Source organism: Salvia hispanica, chromosome 1, assembly GCF_029641045.1.
Source record: "Salvia hispanica isolate PSC_SH4W2 chromosome 1, Shi_PSC_v1, whole genome shotgun sequence".
Lineage (NCBI taxonomy): Eukaryota > Viridiplantae > Streptophyta > Magnoliopsida > Lamiales > Lamiaceae > Salvia > Salvia hispanica.
In genome coordinates this window covers 38829612-38853510 of record NC_142692.1, presented here as the reverse complement: position 1 = coordinate 38853510, position 23899 = coordinate 38829612, and the positions used below count along the sequence as shown (strand labels likewise).

Below are 23899 nucleotides of genomic sequence, written 5' to 3'. Positions count from 1 at the left end.
AAAATTATCTTTAATTTGATATGTGTTATATGAATTTAAAGTTTTGGGATTTCTTTTAAAAGTTAGTTATAACTAACTTGACATTAATACCCCTATTGATTTTTATTGGAATTAATCCTATAGCCTTATTGACGTTTTTTGTTGATCGTATTGACATTTTGTGGTTAATGATCTAGGCCTTTAATTTGAATATCTAATGGCTATTATTGAGTTGTAGTTAGCAATTAAGCATTGAGTTAGCAATATAACACTCCCCCCATAATAAAAGTATTAATCATTCTCCGATGAGAATGAAGTATGTTCAAATATATGCTCCTCATTTTTTTGCGTCAAATTATGTTTCTACATAAATCTTTAGGGTTAATTGACACAAAAAGGACTAGATTAACACTAGTTATTTTGGGATAGATGTTATTGCCAAATAGCATCTCATTCTATGGCGACAATAGTTATTCATAAAATGTATTGTAGCACTGATAGGTTGTAGTGCCTTGGAGACACATCGGGCAATAAGGACGGCTAGACAGATAATGTAGTATTAACAGCAATAATAGTAATGCTTCCACGAAAAAGGCAAAGTTTAGAATCGATACAATGTGCACCCTAAAATAGAGACTCGAACAAGTCAAGTACTAGATAACATTTGCCACAAAACAAAGAGTGATGATTAGAAGAGAAAATGAGACCATAAAACAGAACGAGAGGTGACCCGAGCAATGAGTCAACTTTATCCAAGATAGCATATAATGAAGCGAATTAAACCAATTTTATCGGGCAAAGATGCAAATATATACAAACCCCGCATAGAAGAAAAAGAACACCTAGATCCAATTTGAAGACCAGGGCTCGACATCTTCAACGACCTAATGAGAGATCTATCTAAGCTGCATGACCGCATTTCAAATGTACGATTCAATATGGTACCATAGCCTGTTGCAATTATGTAAACTCATATTTAAATCATAATTGTTTCAATAATTTTCTCATAACGTAATTAGGCAGCAAATCAGCCACACACAAGACATACCTAAAACTTTAAAAAACTAAAAAAGATGTTAGAAGATTCAGCAACTTAAAAAAAATAACTTAAAAAAAATAACTAGGAACGAATATTAGGGTAACTCCGGTGGCGCCCCTCCCACTCGCCCCTCCACTAGCCCTTTCAATAAAAACTGCATGCCACGTCAGCACTAGCTCTTCCCATTCCACTGCCACATCACTAGCCCTTCCCACTGCACTAGCCCTTCCCACAATTAAATTAATTCACAATTAAAATTAAAATTCACGGAAGACATAATCCGATACGAATACGAACTGGAAATACGAAAATTACATTTAAAAAAATTACATAATTAAAAAAATTACATAATTTTTTAAAAAAAAACATAGTTTAAAAATAAAATTACATAATACCATCGGCTCTCACTCCTCCTCCTCGTCCTCGTCCCCATCGCCCGTGCCGCTGCCGCCTCCGACGTCCCCGCCCCCGATCTCGACGCCATAATCATCAATGGGAGGCAGCCTTAAATCGCGCCGACATTAGTCGACCAACTCCTTGCACAGCATTTTCAACACTGGATCTTGCGTGCTATACCACTTCATAGTGCTCTGCATCAGGGTTTTCGTTTGCTGCGCGTGGGCGAGGCTGTCGTCCTCTGTGGCTCCTGGGGCCTCCGATTCGACCTCGTAGGACCCGCTGCCGCTGCCGCTACCGCCTCCCCTCGCCATCCGCTGCGCAGCCTGTTGCCCCATCGGGCGACGTCGACGGCGAGAGTCTGTTCGTGGTAGCGGGGCCACTTCCTCGGCTTCGGGGAGCACTGCTGCTGTACTCACCGGAAGAGTTGATCTTCGTCCGCTTCCAGCCCGATTCGACACCAATCGCAAACTTTTGCGAATCCTTGACCACGAGAAAGGCCTCTCACTGGTCAAACTCTTTGATCCCCAACTCTTTGCTGGGGTACTGGGAGAAGGTTTGTCTCCGCACATCATCCTCAGACATGCCGCTGCTTACCATGCGCATGTTGTTTTGGTAGAGGGCGGCAAAACGACTGAGCTTAGGCCTCAACCGGAGCCACTGTTTCCGGCATTGCTCGGGGATGCGAGGCTTCGCCCCAGGCGGTTTGATGGCGCAGTAGGCGGCACTGATGCGATGCCACATTCGGTCAACATACTGGTTCGCTCCGACGTAGGGATCCTCTACAACACCGATCCATGCCTTCGCAAGCGCGGCATTTTCCCACACGGTCCAGATTGTCCTCCCCTCAGTCTTATCCTCACCCTCCTCATCTTCTGCCCCTGTGTGTGAGGAAGAGCTCGGGACTTTGCCCTTGCCCCTACCTCCGCTCCTGGCCTTGGCCTTGCCTTTGCTCCTGCCCCTTGCAGCAGGCCCCGCCTCACCGGGAGTCTCATGGATTGGCGATAGCCCCAATTCCACTCCCAGCTGCTCAAAGGAGAAAGTCTCGATGCCGGCGTACTGAGTCTCCGGAACAGAAGTAGGGGAATCATCGGCCAACAAATCTATATATGGCCGATAGACATATTCCCTAGGGTTCCTCGGGCTCCTGTGCTGCATCGACCCACCCACCGACAAATTCGGCGGCGTACCGCCCATCCCCACCGCCCCGGGCATCATCCCTCCCACCCACGCCATATTTTGCGGCATACCGCCCATACCCGCTGCCCCTGGCATAGTTCCACCCGACCCCGACATATTTGCCGGTAAACCCGCTGCCCCTGGCATCATCTGACCCATCTGACTCATCCAAGTGTACATATTGTAAAACATTTGGGGAGTCATCGCCGGCATACCGCCCATCCCCGCCATCTGGGGATTCATCCCCGCAAAATTTCCCTCCGATCCGATGGGAATCGAGGGTGTGTTCCCTCCGCTCGTGGTGGGGGAGTTTCTATTATACTCCATTGTAGTATAAATGAAATTTGTAGATTTAGAGAGAGAAACTTGTCAACACAAGTTGTGTGAATGAAATGAAGTTGGGGGAGCCCTATTTATAGAGTTTATTTTAGAAAAAAAAATTAAAATGTCGGACGTCCGACCTTGGACGTCCGGTCGGACGTCGACGGGAGGGGCGAGGCCATCGCAGGGGCACAAGGGACGGGCGTGGGCGGCCGTCCCGCCCACTATGGCGCCCGTCAGGTCGCCCGTCCGCGACGGGCGAATGGGAAGGGCGACGGTAGAGACACCCTTACAATGATTCCAACTCATGAAGACAAATCAACCTTAGTGGTAAAACTCATGAGAGTCACAATCGGTAGCGGAGGCAAATCTCATTACATTATCGACGGCCTTCGCCAGCAACAACAAGTAATCCAATCCATTTCTTATAGCAAGAGACAATATCTAATTGTGTTTTCGTGATTCGTACGAAATATAGAATAAAATTTGGTGACCAATTTTATTCAGATCAAACATATCAAAAAATTTTAAAATTAGACTTTTGTGGAGTATAATTTGTACTCTCTCCGTCCCACTTAAGATGACACGTTTTCCTTTTTAGTTTGTCTCAACTAAGATGACACATTTCCTTTTTTGAAATTTTTCTCTTTCCAATTATTACATCCAACCACTTTTTCTCACTCATATCAAAATATTCATCTTTCTTTCTCTCTCTATTTTAATACTTATACTCACATTTTCTCTCTTTAATTAAACACTTTACCCAATAACTCTTAAAATCCCGTGCCGATTATGGAATGTGCCATCTTAGCCGGGACGAGGGAGTATATTTTTGAAGAATCTTATCACAGTTTTGGATGTAGCAATATTAACGGTGCTTCCAATGGATACTCGCAAGTCACGACCAATGAGCATTATACTATATTTATATATATGAATCAGCACTATTATAGATTATCAATAGTGAAGGCCATAGATAATATCAAAGTAACTTCAATATCAAAATTTTGTTCAAACTTAATAATTTAACATCCTCACCAATAGAGACTTCTCGTAGATTGCACACAAAAGTAACCTATGAGATTTTAGTAGAGATATACAGAATTATTTAATTACTAGTATTTAATTCCTAGTGTCACTACTCTGGTCCCCTATCCCTTATTAGTCACGTCGATGACCCATTCAATTTCTAAGTTCTCACATAAATACTAACACCCTATTAATTTTACTCATAAAAGAAATTAAAAAAAAACACCTACAATTAACTAAAATTTACTAATCTAAACTAAAGCATGCGACCATTGTTATGGTGAATTTTCATTCACTGATTTTCCTTTTTTAAGGGGCATTCCACTTCTAGTTAGTTGTATCACAAAAGTATGGAAACAAAATCTTGTATTTAACCCAAATGTGAAGGCATCTGGTTACATTTTTCGGAAATATGATGTAAGGCCCTAACCTGATTTTTAGAAAGAAGTGTATTTTTTACATTATGGCTTTTTCGTTTGTTAAATTTTGGTAATGTGACAAATATATAAAAAGTACGTACTAGTACATGTTAGAGTTTTGAATATGCCCTATCCAAAGATGAAGAGAGATTGGTTCTCTAGCAACGTAGGAGTATGTAGTAATAATAAAAAATAGCTATTTTGCTATTGGATTATTGGATATATATAAATATTGTCAAAATTTAATACTACTAAAAAGTAAGTTAATTATAAAAAATTTATGAGTACATGCAATATTGATCGTTTTGTGATTGTAAAAAAAAAATATTCGCGTAGTGCAAATTAAGAGTTCATGCGATCGTTCGAATTGAATGATTTCAAGTGATAGTGCAAAGTTTATACTTCTATTTAAATAGTAGTTTTTTAATTATTTCCACTAAGAATAAAATTCAGCTACATTTCATTTGTTATTACATCAAATACGATATTCTAATCACTGAAAAATTATAGTGATAAGATTACAAAGTCCCTAGAAGTCAAATTTGGTTATCCATCTCATTTTAATGCAGTTAGTTTTTGTCGATGGTGAGAAAAATTATACAACTATTTAAGTTTATGATATTATATGCTAAGTTTAAAGTTCGTGGAAAAAAAATAAATTTTTTGAAAAGTTTCATGACATTAAGCGCCAATATCTCAAAAAGAAAAGCTTTGTACAAAATCAAAGTTTCATGCAACCATGTGAACAGGATTATTTTTGCGTGATAGTACAAATTCATTACGAATCAAAGGTTGATATGATCACACGAATTGAATGATTTTCGATTTTTCACTTCAAGTTTAGAATAAATGGTTCATGCTAACCAAAGTTTCACCCGGATTGAATGAGTTTCACTTCAATCAAATATATACAACATCATGTGAATTGAACGAATTCTAGTTGAATAGTAGTATTGCACAATCTCAGGGATAAAGTACATAGAAATATTCTATACCAAGCAAATAAACTATAATGTCAACTTCATCTATTTTAATTAAGTAAAGTGTAAGAATGAGAGATAAAATGCTAATAATGTACTCATACTTTAGAATTAACAACTTAAATAATGGTTGAAATTTTTTCCTTAAAATAATGTTTGGAATTATCTCTTATTCCACAAACAAACAACTAGGATAAATGTTGACATCTTATCTCCCAAAGCAATCCGCTTTGAAAATTACCATAATACCCCACAAACAATAACCAACTAAATAAATACATTTAAAGTTTGGTGAAAATATTAGGAAAACACTATTTATATTATTTATATACACAAAATTCCACCCCAAAAATCTTTACACTTTAATTTACACAAGGCTAAAAGGATTACTGCATTTTTAATTACAAAAAAAATGCAAAATATATGTTTAAGATAAGAAACAAAAAACCAAAATTGGAAGTATAATTTAGGTGTGCAGTAGCATAGCAGCAGAGGTGATTTTTGATCATATGTTTTGGTGCTGAGGGAGGCGGAATCGGACCTGAGACGCAGGAGATTTGACGGCGACGCCGTGCCAGCAGATGCCGCCGCGGCACATTTCGTGGCCGGGATCGGGCGCGGCGGCGCTCATCATCAGCGCGCGCGTGGCCTTGCGCGAGACGTCCCAGGCGAGGGCGGCGACGAGGATCAGGGCGACGGCGGCGGTGGAGAGGACGATTACGCAGCTGCCGCTGAAGCTCCGGCTGGCCGCCATGCCGTAGGCCTTGATGGCGGCAATGACCACAAGGTAGAGAGTGGTTAGATTAGCCACGACCGCGTCGGAAATCGCCATGGCCTCGGAATGTTCTGGAGCATGAGAGCTTGCTGGTGGTTTGAGAGAGAATTGGGAGTGACCTAGAAAATGGAAGAATTGGGGGTGAAGTAAGGGTAAGGGTGGGGGAATTCGCAATTTAATGCTTGGGTTGGGGGCGATTCAAGAAGATGAGTGGGGGTGCATTCAATTCATCACAACTTATATCAAAAATATTAAATGGATATATTTTTGTAAATTTTAAATTACTTTTACCCATCTTATAACATATTAAAATAATTCTGAAATGATATTAAGGAGATCCCAATGGTATATATTGCCAAAATAATCTTTAGCTACTTTGCATCACACTTCAATACCATCTTTCATTATCTTTGATTTATTGACATATTATATGTAAGTTGTATTATTATTTCACTATTGTTTTGGTTAATTAATCATTAATCACTTTTGAGAAACTCACATACTTTGATTTCAACAAGCTAGTTGTTTAAGGGAACTTATGTCAATAGCCACAAGATACTGGAGTACTTATTTAATTATTTTTTACAAAAATTTAAAATAGATTTGAATACATAAAAATAAAATAAAATAGTATTATTATTAAGGGGAATTTATTGGAAACACCATGATCTTTGAGTGAAATTTGTATTTTTCGTAATTTTTAAGTGTCACCTAGTAATTTAACGAATTGTGCAAATTTCTCAATCGGATCCGACTTGTTTATATTCCCCAAATTAAAAAACAGATATTGTTCTGCAAAGACATTTTTTGTCCACCAACAATTTAAAATTAGTTACTAAGTAGTGTATTTTTATTTTTGTATCTAAGCTTATGTACCCTTCTCTCTAAACTTTCTCAATTGACCAATTTTTCTCCACCCGTGGGTCGCCAACTCAACCGAACTCTCATCTCTGCAACTCTCTTTCGCCTTGCTTGCACAACCATTACTATGGACTCGATTGTTTACTCGTTGTGTTAATCCAATCATTGCCATGTATAACTTATTTTTTTTATTTAAGTTTCTCTACCTTCATTTGTTATAGATAAACTAAAAGCGGGAGAAAAAGAATTTGAACCTAGAAAAATACAAAGAAAAAGTGGATCTACATTTTGTTCACCACATATTTAAATAAGTTATAATCAATTTAAACCATAAATGGAAAGACTCGTCCTAAAAATTTGCTCATAAAATCAAAATTGATGATTTTATATACCAATTTACATAAAATACCTAAATATTGGGCAAAAGAGGTTGTATATACAACAAACACCCTGTTAATTAATTATTTTAAAAGCAAATTTACATACTTAATTCATTTTAGTGCGTTAAATAACGTGTACCTAGGTCTAAATAATGTTCTCGTCAATCATTTTGCCTTATGTGAAACGCAAAGACGAAGCTTCCAGAACAACCAGAGCTACTCCACGTCTAATAAGCAGAACCAACCAATGAGATACTTACACGTGGAATATCGAACCAATCAGAAATCTCCATATCGTGGCACTCGTCAACCAGTCTCCTAAACCCCCGAGCTGAATAAATCTCACTCTCCACTCGAGTGCAAAAACAACCTCACTCACAGATACCGCAGCGAGCAAAAATGAGGAAATGGACGATCTGCTCCTTTTTGTTACTACTCTGCCTTTTGTTTCTTCTACCAGATCAAGGTACTTAAATTCTGATTCCTTTTCACGATTTTTTGGTAAAAATGTGCTACTCATTCTATTGATTTAGATTCATTTTGTTGATTCGGCGTATGAGCTAGTGTTTAATCATTTTATGCTCTAGGATTGGTTGAAATATTGTGATTTTCGAATATCGAAGGTTTGCTTTATAAATCTGTGGAATATTTTAGGTAGGAATTTACACGCAAATGCCGAAGCTGATTCGGATGCGCCAGTCGATCCTCCGAAGGTGGAGGAGAAAATCGGCGCCGTACCGCACGGATTGTCCACCGATTCCGATGTTGTGAAGAGGTAGTTTGCGTTTTATTCTTTCGTAGTGTGTGATTTGATGATTTAGTGATTTTCGTTTTAATTTATTTATTTCTGGTGGTGCAGAGAAGCTGAATCGATGTCGAGGAAATCTCTCCGCTCGAGCGCGGAGAAGTTTGAGTTCCAAGCCGAGGTGTCGCGGCTTATGGACATTATCATCAACTCTCTATACAGTAACAAGGATATATTCTTAAGAGAATTGATCTCCAATGCGTCAGATGTGAGTATATCTCTCTTGTTTTTGTGTTTTTTGGTATTTGGTCAGCAGATCTAATGAAGTGTACGAGAATGATGTGTGATTTTTATGATTATTCAGGCTTTGGATAAGATCAGATTCTTATCACTTACTGATAAGGAAATTTTGGGAGAAGGTGATGATGCCAAGCTTGAGATACAGGTAAGCTTTGTTGCAGAATATGTTTGATCTAATTTTGTGTAGTAAGCTTTTGATATGGGTTAAGAACTTAAGATATAATGTACTATATCTAGATTTACCTGAAATAGTAATTTAGTTAAATGTTTTCAAAGAAGAATGTTGAGCATCGTAAACTAATAAAATAGATTACACTAACTGGTGGTACTTCAGTGCAAAGTGACTTTTGTTTTAGTGACTGGGATGTTTGAGCAGTTAAAGGGTGAATTGTAATATGAGATTAATAATATTTTCATGTGACTATGCAGATTAAGTTGGACAAAGAAAAGAAAATACTCTCAATCCGTGACAGAGGTATTGGTATGACAAAGGAGGATTTAATCAAGAATTTGGGTACCATCGCTAAATCTGGAACTTCAGGTACAATTTCAAGTTACAGCTAGTGGGGTGATTGTTTTAAAGCTAATTGCTCTTTGAGTTGCTGGTGTCTCTGTTTGATCAATTTTCTCTATTAAAGTGGCATAATATGTTGTCAATGCAGCATTTGTGGAAAAGATGCAGACAAGTGGAGATCTTAACCTTATTGGGCAATTTGGTGTTGGATTCTACTCTGTGTATCTTGTTGCTGACTACGTTGAAGTTATTAGCAAACATAATGATGACAAACAGTATGCTCTTTTGCACCATAATCCTATACTACTAATTTCCTATGCACAATGTAATAACATGACTGATGTTTAAAATTATGACCAACTCTAGGCACGTTTGGGAGTCGAAGGCAGATGGAGCTTTTGCAATCTCAGAAGATACATGGAACGAACCACTTGGTCGTGGAACTGAAATTAGACTGCACCTCAGAGAGGAAGCACAGGAGTATTTGGAAGAGCACAAATTGAAGGTTAGTAGTTTACATGAAGATCTATATGTTTTTTTTATTTCTTTCTATCTGTCTGTTTATATTTTGAACTAGGTGGCTTGAAGGATTACTTTCATTCATCCCTGATTACCTTGCCTTTCTTTATCCATATGACTTGCTATACTCCCTAGTTATTTTCTTTTTTTCTAAAAATTGTGTGAATTTGCTTTTGCCCTCTATAGAACTGCATTTCAGGTGTAGTGATTTCATTGTGTGTGATCTATGATTGTTTGCTCTCCTGCCTTTTTCTTCTTTGGATATCTGAGCGCGCTCTAGTGGTTTCTGATTCTGATTTGTAACCCCATTATTTATTTAGGGGTTGTTAAGATATAGTATCCCATAGAAGATTTGTTAAAACCACCCGTGTGAGGAGATACGTATTACCTAGGTAGTTTGATGGTCTGGCTTAAGTATGCAAAGAAGGTCATCATAACCATCCTGCACGGAGTAAATGGCTCTAGCTATTTCGTTTTGGTTTTTTCCGTTGTAGATCTCACATCTCTTTTTATAGTGGGTTGGAGGAGGTGCTGTTGTTTATCCACTTTTTTGGGGCTTAATGCCGCAAGTTAACTACTTCAAGAGATGTAAAGTGACATTGAATTTGTGTTTGATTTACTATCTATTTCAGAACACTGATCTTTTTTCTCCATATTTCTTATTGTTGCAGGAATTGGTGAAAAAGTATTCTGAATTCATTAACTTCCCCATATCTCTTTGGGCTACTAAAGAAGTGGAGGAGGAGGTCCCTGCTGAGGAAGATGATACCAGTGATGATGAGGATAATGGTACATGCATCATTTGTGACCCTTTGTACTAATCGTGCATGTTTAAGCTGCTTCTTGATATTCGAACTGTGCAATTTTGTTACTGGTTCATTACAAGACAATAATTAAAGTGTCCATGCATATAGTTCTTGGTGCTCATCTAATCCACATATGAAATGTAACAGCTGAAAGTAAATCTTCCGAGGAAGAGGAAGAGGATGCTGAGAAAGAAGAGGACGAGAAGAAACCCAAAACAAAGACAGTGAAGAAAACTACCTCTGAGTGGGAACTTTTGAATGATGTGAAAGCTATATGGCTACGGAGTCCAAGGGAGGTGACCGATGAAGAATACACAAAATTCTATCACTCTCTGGCTAAGGTGGGGACCATGAACAATGTGCAACCTAATATTCTTCTACACCAATTTAATTGTTTGAATTAACATTAATCTCTGTTGACAGGACTTTGGCGAAGAGAAGCCTATGACATGGAGTCACTTCAATGCTGAAGGTGATGTGGAATTCAAGGCTGTGCTGTTTGTGCCTCCTAAGGCTCCTCACGATTTGTATGAGAGTTACTACAACGCCAACAAATCCAATTTGAAGTTATACGTCAGGCGTGTCTTTATCTCAGATGAATTCGATGAACTTCTGCCCAAATATCTCAACTTCTTACTGGTAAATCTTGCCTCCTTGAACCTTTCTAGTATTAAGTTATGGAGTAATAATAAAGATATGGGACCTGTTCTAACTAGTACTTGTGCATGTTACCAGGGTCTTGTTGATTCCGACACCTTGCCACTTAATGTGTCGAGAGAAATGTTACAACAGCACAGCAGCTTGAAAACGATCAAGAAGAAACTCATCCGTAAAGCCCTTGATATGATCCGCAAGCTTGCTGAGGAGGACCCTGATGAAGCTAGCGACACAGACAAGAAAGGTAGGGTAATCTGAAAGAGATGTTATTATTGACCGATGTAGGCTAACTTCTGCATTGTAAGTTCTTCCTATGTGCCTAACTGGTTCTGCTTTTGCTTTGGAATGTAATGTGATCCCAGAAGTCGAAGAATCCGGTGACAGCAATGAAAAGAAGGGCCAGTATGCAAAATTCTGGAATGAGTTTGGCAAGTCAATCAAGCTTGGTATCATCGAGGATGCCACCAACAGAAATCGCCTAGCAAAACTTCTTAGATTCGAAACGTAAGCATATTATCTACATTATGGAGAAAAATTCGATGCATGGTAAACTAATGGTGTTTTAATGTCTTCTGCAGTACCAAATCTGATGGTAAATTAACCTCACTGGATAAATACATAGCAAGAATGAAGTCAGGACAGAAAGATATCTTTTACATTACTGGAACAAGCAAGGAACAGCTCGAGAACTCTCCATTCCTTGAAAATCTGAAAAAGAAAGGTTACGAGGTAAGCTCCTCTCCGAAAGATCCTTGTTCGTCTCGAAGCACTGTATTTGACCTGGGTTGTGCAGGTCATTTTCTTCACCGACCCCGTGGATGAATACTTGATGCAATACCTGATGGATTATGAAGACAAGAAATTCCAAAATGTATCCAAGGAGGGGCTCAAACTCGGGAAGGAATCAAAACTGAAGCAACTCAAGGAGTCGTTCAAGGAGCTGACCAAATGGTGGAAAGGCGCTCTTGCTAGTGAAAACGTTGACGATGTGAAGCTCAGCAACCGTCTGGCTGACTCCCCGTGCGTGGTGGTGACATCCAAATATGGGTGGAGTTCGAACATGGAGAGAATTATGCAGTCTCAAACGCTCTCTGACGCAAGCAAGCAAGCCTACATGCGTGGGAAGAGGGTCCTTGAAATCAACCCCCGACACCCCATCATCAAAGAGCTTCAGGCCAGAGTAGCCAAGGATCCTGAGGTATATCCACATTTCACGAACTCATAGCTTCTTCCGTCTTTTTAACATCTTCCTGATTGTAATCCGTTGGTTTGCCGTCCTCTTGCTCAGGATGAAACCGTGAAAGAAACAGCGAAGCTCATTTACCAGACAGCCCTCATGGAGAGCGGCTTCGTTCTCAATGAACCGAAAGATTTTGCTTCCCGGATATACAGCTCGGTGAAGAACAGCCTCAACATCAGCCCGGATGCAGCAGTGGAGGAGGAGGACGATGTCGAGGAGACGGAGACGGAGACAGAGACTAGTTCAAAAGAAACGGAGAGTTCTCCCAAGATTGAGGAAGAGGCAGTGGATGAGGATGTGAAGGATGAGCTGTAGGCTGTGATCAAGTTTTTGTCTTTTTTTTTGTTATCTGGATAGGAGATTCTAATTTTCATTTTGTTATCTTTAGAAATTCTCTTGTCTAGTAAGTAACGTAGTGCAAATACGAGGTTGAACCGAGCTATGATGTGCGAATTCTCGTGACACGCGAGTGCTTTTACTACAATGGTGTATTTCAACTTACGAAAAATCATTGGGATAAGCTAAATTTTAACTTCCAGTCACTTTCACTACTTCTAGGGAACTTGTATTACCTCAATTTTGATTCGACTTGCAATATTAAAGATAAAAAAAAGTATAAATGCAATAATTCCATTGAAGAATTTTGATAAAATTGTATAAGATGTGATATGGAGCTTGAAAATCATGTTCAGATATTATCATTGGTGAGTAAAATGATTTCATATGTCATCTATTCATCGAGCCAACATTTTATATTAATGGTAGGCTATCAGTTTTTTCAGTTATGTGGTGTCCGTGAATAAATCCAAATCTCGTAGTAGTTTTCTTCCGGATAATTTTTCGAGTTACGGAACGGACCAGAATTTAAGAGAAAATATTCAGTGGTCCTTCCATACCAAAGTGTCATAATGAGGAGTGTCATAATGAGGTGGTGTACTCAACCATTTAATTTTTAACAAATGGAAAAGTAAATGACTAGACATGCCAACTAATAGAGTTATTTTTAGAAGATATTTATTAAATCACTTTTATAGAATATTGCATAATCTTAAATTCTTAATTCTTAAAATATGAAAATTGTCAATATTTTTTCTTCTTATAGTATATATAAATATAATGACACACTTATATAGTTATAATTTAATTTTCATTTTTATATTAAGTTACTAAGCATATATATAACCTATTTAATGCATTAAATCTTACAAAATTTATTAAACCACTTTTACGTAATACAGTATAATTTTAAAATCTAAAAATTGCTAGCAATATTTTTTGCTCCTATGTATAAATATAATTACGTACTTAAATAGTTATAAGTTAGTTTTTAAATTCATATCAAGTTGTTAAGTACATATAACTCTTTAAATGCAATACAAAAATAGAAAAATTAAATTATGATCATACTTTTTATTTGTGTGCATTTTCACTTACATATAATCATAAAATTTAAATAATACTAACAAAGTATTGCACTCCGTGATTATACTACTTTTTTTTTTGCCAAAAGATAATGAATACATATAAAATATGATTATTATATATATAAGTATGTAGTGTATACATAGGAGGCAAAAAAAAATATTGATAATTTCAATATTAATAATTATGCATTATTTTATAAAAGTTATTTAATGCATATCTTCTATAAAACTATAAAAGTGATTTAATGAATATCTTTCATAAATAACTCTATTAGTTGGCATGTCTAGTCATTTATTTTGACATTTGTCAAGAATTAAATGGTTGAGTACACCACCTCATCATGACACTTTGGTGTGGAAGGATCACTGAATATTTTTTCAGAATTTAGCTCAACTTCATGTAATTTGCCTTTTTTGTTTTATCTACCACATCTGTCGGGTTTGACGCGTTGATTTGAAAATTACATATATTTAGCTAAAAAAGGATTATGTTACCAACTTTAGTTAGTGCATTTAATTAGCATATCCAAGTTTTAAGCATAAGGAGATGAAGCTGGAAAGTCTCTTTAGAGTAATGAGACAACTTTAGTGAAAATGGAATGATTTGTTTTGCAATTTCTTTGGCACAAACGATGCCTTTAATTGGAATTTGAAACCGTCCACCTATAAACAACTATCAAATCACCAATGCGAGAGGAGCACCAAAAGAAGATTTTAAGAAAATTTTATGTGATTAGCTACTCACAACAGTCATAAGGAGTTGGAGTCCTATCTGTCTAGGAATATGCCAACTGCAGCCATATAAAACCAAGTAAAATACTTTTGAGAGGTTGGTTCATTATAGTTGTTTAATTAGACTATTTAAGTATTAATAAGATCGATTAATTCCCATAAGAGTATGAATCTTTTCCATTTAGTCCGTCTCATATATAAGTATGCACTTATATATGCACGGTCTTCGTTCAATATGCATACTCTCGTGGAACAGAAAAAATATTACTACTAATTAGGATGCTATATTATGCACGGTCTTCGTTCAATATGCATCATAGGTATTTCTCCTTGTGAAAGTGAGAAGAACATCACCAAAAATTAAATTAAATATTTAAATATGTACCTACCATCAACAACTAGTATCATCAACACATCCCAAGGAAGAAATAAAAAAACTGCAAAAAAAAATAAAAAAATCTCTTGTTTGGCAATGTGCTCCAAATCCTAACAACAATTTGCTAAACTAAAATACGAATTCTACAACAAAAGAAATGCAAACAATAAAATTGTCGTCGCAACACAGATAATGTGATTAGGGTTCGGTGAAAGATGTGCTGAGCCACCGGTGACAAAAGTCGGGAGCCACGTCGACAGACTATCTTCAGCCGGATGAGAGTGTGAGCCACCAGCAGTGGCCACCGCAGGTGCCGGTTGCCCATTTGTAGTTGGTGACCAACTTGAAGATTTTTTACTGCAAAAAAATATAGATACATATTAGTACATGATCCATTCATCCGCTATTACATTGCTATAAAACTCTTCATGTTGACACTAGAATGAAATGTCCATTTAAAGTAAAAATAGAGATTCAAGCACTAACAAAATTCATCAAATTCTTTGTCATCGTAAATGTTTATAACAATATACTATACTATTATCTTAGGGTACAAGAAAACTAAATAAATATGGAGAATGCAAACACAAAGCAACCAATTTAGACTTAAAAAAATTAGTGTCTTGTTAAGTTTTAGAAATGATTTAGATATAAAAAGCAACTAGTTTCCATGCATGGTAGATAAAAAAAAAAAGGTTTTATTTTTGTGTATTTATTATGAGAAGAATTTGTAACCTTGTGAGAGAAGGGCAAAACGTGATGGTGTAATCCGCTCCGCTACAAGTGAACGTACTCGTAGGATCATCGTACGCGTAGCTATACGATTTTGGGCACGCATTCTTGAATATCGAAGAATACGCCGTCGGCCGGCACTTATCCGGCGACCCAAACTCGCCGCTGCAGCAATACTCCGGCGTCCCGAACGCCCCGCATGCGCTCTTGCACCCCTGCCCGCCCCCTGCCCGAAGCTCCTCCGGGCACATCCGGTTCAGGTCCGCCACGCACCCGGTCGCCCCGCAGCCCCCTTGTCCGCCGCTCGCCTCCACGATCATCGGCAGGTTGTAGCCGTCGACCAGGCTCACGTCGTAGAAATCTTGACTCCCCGACGACCCCACCGTGAACTCGGCGAGGGTGGCCGGCGGCGCTGCTCCTGAGCCGTTGCATTCCATTTGGCCGGAGCCGCAGTCGCCGGTGGCGCAGCTGCCGCGGCCGGTGGATGGGTCGAACGAGCAGCCGGTGCGGCCCCAGAACCGGCCGGACCAGCCCGGTTCGGCTGTGATGGAGCGGGTGGAACCGGGTTGGAGCTCGAAACCGGTTGTGGCTAGACCGGGGCTGCCCGAGTTGGATAGTGTACCCGGCCAGACCGTGTACTCACATCTATTCACCAATTGGAATGTAGTCCCTAAACTTCCTGTAAATTATAAAACAAGAATATTAATAGATTAATAATATAGTCGAATTTAATTATGATTTTATGATAGTACGTACCTTGGATCATGACGAGGAATGTGAGGGTGATATAGAGAGTACAAAACATTTGGATGATTTTGAATAATATTTTTGAGAATATGGATGGATTAGTGCAAGTGTAAAGCCCATACAATTTTGGAGAAGAGAGAAGGGTGATTGATGAAATGAGAATGAAGAGACAAAGAAGAGAGCTATATATATACATTTACTTGTGGCATGCTATATAGTTTCTTTAATTCCTTTTTTCTATTTATGAGTGCGTGTCCATCATGTTTATAACACACATGTGCGACTGTGACAGCCACTGTCATTTTCTTAATATTAAATGAACATATTTTTTAAAAACATTCCATAATTTAGAAAGGAGAATCAGGAACTTATTGAAATATCCGCAATAAGGTAAGCTTCTAAGAGGAAGAAAATGCTATTATGACTCTTGGGATAATGGAACAGAGGATGGTACCTGGAATTTCCATTCCATCCGAAACAGATGACATGTACGAGTTTCGGAGATACACGAGAGATCAAGATCAATTGATGACTTTGTTGCTACTCAGAGTTAATTAGGTTATTCCCATCCGATATGTGTATTGGGTTGTTTAACATTCTTTGAGCATTTCTCTATCAAAAAAAAGGAGCATTAGAGCTATCATTAGATGCTCATTGTTTTTGTAATATCCGATTGAATTGTGTCTTATGTATTGATTGATCAAATAAGAACTTATATATTTTGACTTGCAACAGTCTCATACAAACGGAGGTGGTAGGGCGATATACATAAATAGATTTGAAGGGCCTACTCAAAATTGATGATTTTTTGTCAAAATATCCTCTCAGATTTAGTGGACCAGAGCTAAAAAAAATATTTTTTTCTAATGCTTTCTAAGAAAGAAAAGAAGAGAAATTGTGTGCTAATTAAATCGTAGTGATCAATATGAACACACATGGTTCTGTCGTGTAAAGCAGCAATGCATTGCTCATCAATTTCTTGCTTCTTTTCAACATCCAATCTTATACTATATTCCTCAGGAAATTGACTGTAGTTGCATCATCTAATTTACAAAATCTGGCTCTCACAGAATCTGCGCCACCTGCTGGCTAAAATTAATGTGTAACATTTACAAAATATTATCTACATAAAATGTCTACTACAAGTTGTAGCTCAAACATTGAGGTTTGAACTGAAAATGAAATAGCTCTTATCAGAAAAAATTAAAATTAAAATTAAAATTAAATAAGCCAACATGCATGTATAGTTGGTTTCGATGCATAGCCTTTATATTTTGAAGATAAGATTTGAATAAAGGAGGTGTACGAAAGATTGCATTTACAACATAGAATTTCAATAAAGATGATGCAAACTTTTTTAATTTAAACTAGTATAGATATTAGTAAAAGATAAAAAAAGAAAAAAGCATGACAACAAGTCAAGAATCAGTAGGTGGTGACATGAAAAGTAGAGGTGCTTACACAGCAAAAGGAATTGCATATATGTTGATAATGTTTATGCATATATATCTCATTTAATTGTGGTGCACTCACAAATTAACTTTATAGAATGTTTTATAGTATTTTATTTCTGGGACATTGTAAAGGAGTTTCTGGACTACATTCTGATTTCGATACTAAAAAATAATCTTCAAAATCAGGCTATTTAAAAGAAATGTGATAAATACATACCCCATTACTGTATTCATAGTATTTAAATTCAATTAAAATCTTGATATCAAAATTCATTGTATAAATTCAGCAATAACCCTCTTTAAAATTGATTACTAGAAAAGTTGATCAACATTTTGTTAGGAATGACGCAGGCTGTACCAATCTTGAAAAAGAGCAGTGGAAAAGATTGTTTTCTTTCTTTTTCTTTACCTTTTTTCTACTTTTCTAACGATATTGTTAATCTTCAAATCTTCCAACTGTTCAACAGGATAATCTTTGTACCCTGGACCCATTCATATAACAATATACACTTGTAATTGAACATTGTTATTAATTTATCATATTATGGTATTCCAAAAAATAGTTTTATTGCAATCTAATTATCAATTCGGTATTAAAACACATGTGGATAGTAGTAGAAGGAGGGAACACTATAAATGAAACTGTAATCCATCAAAGATTGGCAATTAACAATTCCGTCATTAATCTTGTAATAAAATATGCTTTGTTTATTACTTTCTGTCCCATTTCAAGTTATTAACTGCATTTCAATACGTGTTTGAAGAAAATGATAATGTTCTCTTCTACATTATTCTCTTTTTCTTTACTTTATCTTCATTTTAGTTATTTCTTATTATGTTCTCAAAATAATGGTATAAACGAAAATCAATCACTTGACTTGAGAGAGAAGGAATACTAAAACTATGGATAATGAACGGAAGAAATATTACAAATGGAAGTGTGATACATCAAAGTATGACAGAAAGTAACCACGTAGAACATACGTGCATGAACATATTTTCCCCTTTTCACATTATGTTTTTCAATTTTCCCTTTTTCTTCCTTTGTTTTTCTTTGCAAAAGTTTAAACTATTAATGGAACTACTTAGATCTTTGTTATAAATGCATTAACATCACTACTAAATCATATTTTTGGATTTTTCAAAAATTATGTCTAAATAAATTAAAAAAGAGAATTTCTTTTTTGTTGTACCTTTAAGAACTTACAAAATATGCAATGACTATAATTACCAAATAAAGTGTACGGAGTATTTTGGAAGAAAATACTATGCTTGTACTATATAATTAGTTGATTTTACACGTCAATCAGTATTAACTATTAAGAATCATACAGTAGAAAAATATCAATTAATCCAAATACAAAGTTAATTAATTTAACACTACATCTTATCCATTTCATGCACCATACCAAACCAAATAGATTGGTCAAATTTTATCCTAAAAAGAAAAATATTGTTATAGGCCTCTAGATTTAACCTTTATAATTAGACCTTTCAGCTTATCCCAACTGTTCAATTGTATCCTACACAGTTTTAAATTTTTAATCAATAGATCCACCCCTTTAAATTAGACCTTTTCAGTTGATCTATATGCCTTCAAAAATATAATCAATTTATACAGCCTTTTAAACTTTTATATATTAGACTTTTCAAATTATCTATGTAGAGTGATAATTAAAGTAGTTAATTTATCACAACATGGAGAAATTTAATTAATTAAAGAAGTCAAAGAATATGTCAGCAAAGTGAGAAATGCCAGATAATTTTAGTATATTATCTCTATAACTTTTTGCTCCCAATAATAGTTAAAAGCATGTGTAAATTAATCACCCAATTCATTTTCTTCTAAGCTAAGTCATCTGTCGTCTTGTCAGCTTCTTTCCTTTTTTAAGTAAACACACATTCATACACACATAAGGCAAAAAAATAGCCATTTGATTGGGTTTGAAGAAAAGGTTAATAACATGCAGGTTTAATTTTTTTAATAATAACATTACTAGTAGTACTATATAACTTGCTTACCTCTTTAAAACTGGTAATCGTTATCTAATCTGAATCAGACAGCATTAACACAATTACGGTTACTTAGTAAATTTGAGATTGCACGAAAATTATCCAATTTTTACTATTGCGCACCTTTTAAAAGTATATTCAATTCAATGTAAGTTTCATTTAAGGTAGTATATAATTATGGATTCTTTATGTACTCAATTAATAACGTATTCTCAAAATTCAAATTAGTACTACGTCACAACGAACTACATTGTTTTTGGAAGTCATCTTTTGTTTTAATTACTTCATATACAGTATACATTTATTAAACTTGTTCAAACAATTTTAGTTATCACGTAATTTTGCAATACTAGCCATTATGATTATTAATCAAGACATTACAAATTTTGAAAATCAAACGAAACGAATCAAGAGTTTTGTTGATATGTACTACGAATTTATTGTTGTACTATAAAACAATAGAGATTTTAATTTTAGAATTTTTATAATTAAAAATTGTAAGATAAACACTTGAAGCCCAATAGCATTTCGCTTTTAGTCCAAGCCCAATAAAAGCACAGACAGCTACTAATAATAATTTGTTGTAATAATAAACCAGAATCATAGTCATATACTAGTACTTATTTCGAAGAATATAATTTGTAATATTCCAATGTACTGTACATATTTTCATTAGATAATTGTTTGAACATCAGATATGGTGTGTTTATTCATGTACAGTCGAAAACATTTTTTCAAAATTTAAAAGTCAATTATGTTTACCAGCTGATAATTTGTAATGATCAGAGTAGTCATTATTTGGAAATTGATAGTAAAATTAGGATGTAAATGTCCAAACTTAGGTAGTTTATGAAGGACAGCCTGTCAAAAACTCAGATATTTAACATGAATAAAAACTAAAATCACAAAAAAGGTGCGGATTCATAAACAGCACTCTGAATGAAAAGGACTTATGCATTATATATAAAAGTTTCAGCGACCAGCAGCTGATCTCATCAAATGCGTTTCTTCATTGTGCTATTTAAAGAAATCAATTTAATTGCAAAAATTAGATTTTCAAAACAAAATCAATTTTTTTTAAAGGTAAAATAATGGAAATCAGTAGTATCAAAATTTGGAAATTAAACGTAATTGGATAGTGGAATAAAAATATAAGAAAAATGGAGAAAAATAGGCAGAAGGCTCTCAGAATGAGTAGGAGGTAAATTATCCATTCATATACTATCGGAATAATTTAAGGATTATCCTCATTGAGCCACCCATCCATTTTTGAATCGAAAGGTATTAAAAACCAACAATCAAAGAAATAAAAAATCCATCAGAAACAAAGGATTGTGATTACATCAACGATGACACTGAGCATCTCAGACGACCGTCGTGAGATATTCAATCCAGAATCATCATTTGGGGGAATATAATTGAAGTTAACAAAAAGTGATAGAAGATTCTTCAAAATAAGACTTAAATTTAGATTTGTAACAAAAATATATGAGATGTGGAGAATAACCAAAGAATCGGAGCTGTTATGCAAAAGCAGCTGAATTCAGCAGATTTATAGGTGAAGAATTGTTGAATTAGGGTTTTCTCTTTCCTTCTTTGTAAAACTCTCCTCGGCCCAGTAGGCCCATTAGTTTAGCAAGCTTAAAAAACCTATTGGGCTTTCATCCAAACCTGAATAATTGTAGATTAAAAATTGGGCCGATAAAGCGTTGACCGATTCAACCAATTTTTGGATTGTATTACTTCCTCCCTCAATAATGAATTGAACATTTTAACTTAAAACGTGATTTTACAAAATATAGTTGAAAATTGATTAAAAAATTAGTGAAATATGAGTCTTACTTTTATATAATATTAATATTAATTTTATAATAAAATGTGAGTATGATAAAATAATGAAATGTGAGGTCCATGATTAAAATGAGTCTTAACAAAAGGGAGGAGGATCTTCTGCTGAGGTTTTAACCACAGCACCCCATGCTGTGGTGTAAAACGCATAAATTTTGTAATCAAACGACAGCAAACTATTTAATACTACCTCCGTCCCTCAAAATTTGCTACACTTTCACCCGACACGGGTTTTAAGAATGTAATGGAAAGTGAGTTGAAAAAGTTGGTGGGATGTGGGTCCTACTTTTAAAGTATTAGTTTTATAATAAAATGTGAGTAGGAATGAGTTAGTGGAATATGGGGTCTACTACCAAAAATGATAAAAGTGAAGTGTATCAAATTTTCAGGGACGGACCAAAATGGTAAACTGTATCAAATTTTCAGGGACAGATGTAGTAGTACTTATTCAATTCATCCCAACACCCCTACCCACGTTTTCTATTAATCTCCCACCGTAAGTTAGGGCATCCACAGCAATGTCTCTTATCCGTCTCTTAACCGTCTCATCTCTTCACTATTCATGGGCTCCACTGTACTTTTCACTCCATCTCTTAACTAAGAGATAGCACCCACATCCATCCATCTCTTAACCATCTCATCTCTTAACTATTCATTCAATTTCATTTTTCATTTTTATTTTCAACTAATCCAACTAATAAAAAACACACTTCATTAAATAAAATAAAATTACAATTTAAAATCCTAAAAAAAAAAAATACATAATTAAAATCCTAAAAAAAACACACACATAATTAAAATCCTAAAAAAATAAAAATACACTCCTGGAGTTGGCCGTGGGCGGTAGAATCACGTGTCCTAGCTCGAATACACATCCGCTCTTCCAAAGACGGATGCAATCCACTGCGAGGCGGACTACTTGCGGTTGAGCTTCCCGGGGTTTCAGGGTCGAACCAATTTCCCGCCTCAGGTCCTTCGTCGGCGACAATCATGTTGTGCAAGATTATGCACGTATACATGATGTCGACCATATTCTCCATAAACCACTGTCGAGCCGGGGCTTTGATAATGTTCCATCGAGCTTGGAGAACCCCGAACGCTCTCTCCACATCCTTGCGAGCAGCCTCTTGCTTCTGCGCAAAAAGAGCTTGTTTTTCGTTCGCAGGCCTGTTGAACGTCTTCACGAAGGTTGGCCACTTCGGATAGATGCCGTCGGCAAGATAGTACCCCATTTTATACTGGCGGTTGTTAGCGACGAAGTTGATGGCTGGCGCTTTACCATTCAGAACTTCGGTGAAGAGGTCGGAGTGGTTGAGCACGTTGATGTCGTTGTTCGAGCCGGGGACCCCGAAATACGCATGCCAAATCCATAGCCGGTAGTCGGCGATGGCCTAGAGTATAACGGTGGGGTGGGTGCCTTTGTGGCCGCTCGTGTATGACCCTCTCAACGCCGTTGGGCAATTCTTCCATTGCCAATGCATGCAATCGACGCTCCCGAGCATCCCGGAAAACCCGTGTGCTTGTTCGTGAAGTTGGAGCAGAAACTGACAATCCGCGGTGTTTGGCTTCTTCAGAAATTCGTCGGTGAAGGCTGCCCGGACGCCTTTGCAGAAGTTCATCAAACAAAGTCTCCCAGTGGTTTCTCCGACGTGTAGGTATTCGTCGAACAAATCCGCCGTTTGTCCAGTAGCAAGCTGACGGATTGCTGCAGTACATTTCTGGAGCGTCGTGTGACTGGAACGGCCAGTAGCGTCGAAACCTTCTTTGAAGTACTCTTCCCGGGCCGCCAATGTATTTGCGATATGCAAAAATAGCGGGCGTGACATACGAAAACGGCGACGGAAATAGGTATCATCCCATCTTGGGTTGTTAGAGAAGTAATCGCGTACCAACCTTGCGGCGGCTTGCTCCCGGTCACGATGGATGTATTTCCGGGTTCGCTTTTGACGCGCTGCGGCTTCCTCCTCCTCCCTACGTCGATCTTCTTCTAGCGATTGTTCCATTAGTTGACGCATTTGCTCAAATGGATCCATGAATTGATTAAATTTGGGAGAAGAAAAATGTTTTGAGATGAAGAATGTAGTGTGTTTGAGTGAGAATAGAGAGTTTTTTTATGGTGGATAATTTGTGGGAATGATTTGGTATTTATAGAAGTGATTTGGGGCTTAAAAAAAATTTTAAAAAAATTAAAAATTTGTAAAAAACGGCTATAAACGGCTAGTATAATTTTTGAATTTTTTTTATATATATTTTTTATTTTTTTGAATTTTTTCTGATTTTTAAAAAAAATAAAAAAAAATCAATTTTAATGGATATAAACGACGCCCAATCGCGGGACGGCGAGTGGGCGTCACGCACGAACCGGAGCTCGCCACGTCGCCCAAGCGCGTGGCGAGACGTCTCACGGGGTGCCTCGCCGCGACGGGACGCGCTG

The 23899-nt window shown here is 36.7% G+C and overlaps 3 protein-coding genes and 1 non-coding gene across 5 annotated transcripts; 1 reads left to right on the top strand and 3 right to left on the bottom strand.

Moving 5' to 3' along the window:
- Positions 1 to 5642: 5642 nt before the first annotated feature.
- LOC125224011 (uncharacterized) lies at positions 5643 to 6316 on the bottom strand. The gene has a single exon (XM_048127340.2). It carries the CDS (start codon positions 6172 to 6174, stop codon positions 5848 to 5850), a length of 327 nt encoding a protein of 108 aa, XP_047983297.1. The 5' UTR covers positions 6175 to 6316; the 3' UTR covers positions 5643 to 5847.
- Positions 6317 to 7667: 1351 nt separating this feature from the next.
- Positions 7668 to 12681, top strand: SHD (Chaperone protein htpG family protein). Of its 2 annotated transcripts, none has more exons than XM_048124249.2 (15): positions 7668 to 7824; positions 8013 to 8133; positions 8218 to 8371; positions 8468 to 8548; positions 8833 to 8944; positions 9066 to 9192; positions 9284 to 9422; positions 10108 to 10225; positions 10390 to 10583; positions 10666 to 10881; positions 10978 to 11143; positions 11265 to 11403; positions 11478 to 11628; positions 11693 to 12097; positions 12188 to 12681. In XM_048124249.2, exons 1-15 carry the CDS (start codon positions 7758 to 7760, stop codon positions 12452 to 12454), a joined length of 2457 nt encoding a protein of 818 aa, XP_047980206.1. In that variant the 5' UTR covers positions 7668 to 7757; the 3' UTR covers positions 12455 to 12681. The 2 variants fall into 2 exon arrangements, with proteins under 2 accessions (XP_047980206.1, XP_047980205.1); XM_048124248.2 differs by having other exon boundaries at positions 11262 to 11403.
- Positions 12682 to 14632: 1951 nt separating this feature from the next.
- Positions 14633 to 16324, bottom strand: LOC125219342 (thaumatin-like protein 1). Its single transcript, XM_048121292.2, has 3 exons — positions 16160 to 16324; positions 15407 to 16082; positions 14633 to 15028 (listed from the first exon to the last, which is right to left on the bottom strand). Exons 1-3 carry the CDS (start codon positions 16206 to 16208, stop codon positions 14815 to 14817), a joined length of 939 nt encoding a protein of 312 aa, XP_047977249.1. The 5' UTR covers positions 16209 to 16324; the 3' UTR covers positions 14633 to 14814.
- Positions 16325 to 20930: 4606 nt separating this feature from the next.
- Positions 20931 to 21028, bottom strand: LOC125185780 (small nucleolar RNA Z161/Z228). The gene has a single exon (XR_007170278.1). It is a non-coding gene; the product is annotated as a small nucleolar RNA Z161/Z228 (small nucleolar RNA).
- Between the last annotated feature and the right edge of the window lie 2871 nt (positions 21029 to 23899).

Bases quoted from the DNA above. Each gene is read 5' to 3' on its own strand.
- LOC125219342 (XM_048121292.2), bottom strand. From the start codon at position 16,208: ATGTTTTGTACTCTCTATATCACCCTCACATTCCTCGTCATGATCCAA. The intron at 16,083-16,159 runs GTACGTACTATC...TATAATTTACAG, and splicing joins ATTCCTCGTCATGATCCAAG to GAAGTTTAGGGACTACATTC. The intron at 15,029-15,406 runs GTTACAAATTCT...ATTTTTTTGCAG, and splicing joins TTTTGCCCTTCTCTCACAAG to TAAAAAATCTTCAAGTTGGT.
- SHD (XM_048124248.2), top strand. From the start codon at position 7,758: ATGAGGAAATGGACGATCTGCTCCTTTTTGTTACTACTCTGCCTTTTG. The intron at 10,226-10,389 runs GTACATGCATCA...GAAATGTAACAG, and splicing joins CAGTGATGATGAGGATAATG to CTGAAAGTAAATCTTCCGAG. The intron at 11,144-11,261 runs GTAGGGTAATCT...ATGTGATCCCAG, and splicing joins TAGCGACACAGACAAGAAAG to AAGTCGAAGAATCCGGTGAC.
- LOC125224011 (XM_048127340.2), bottom strand. From the start codon at position 6,174: ATGGCGATTTCCGACGCGGTCGTGGCTAATCTAACCACTCTCTACCTT.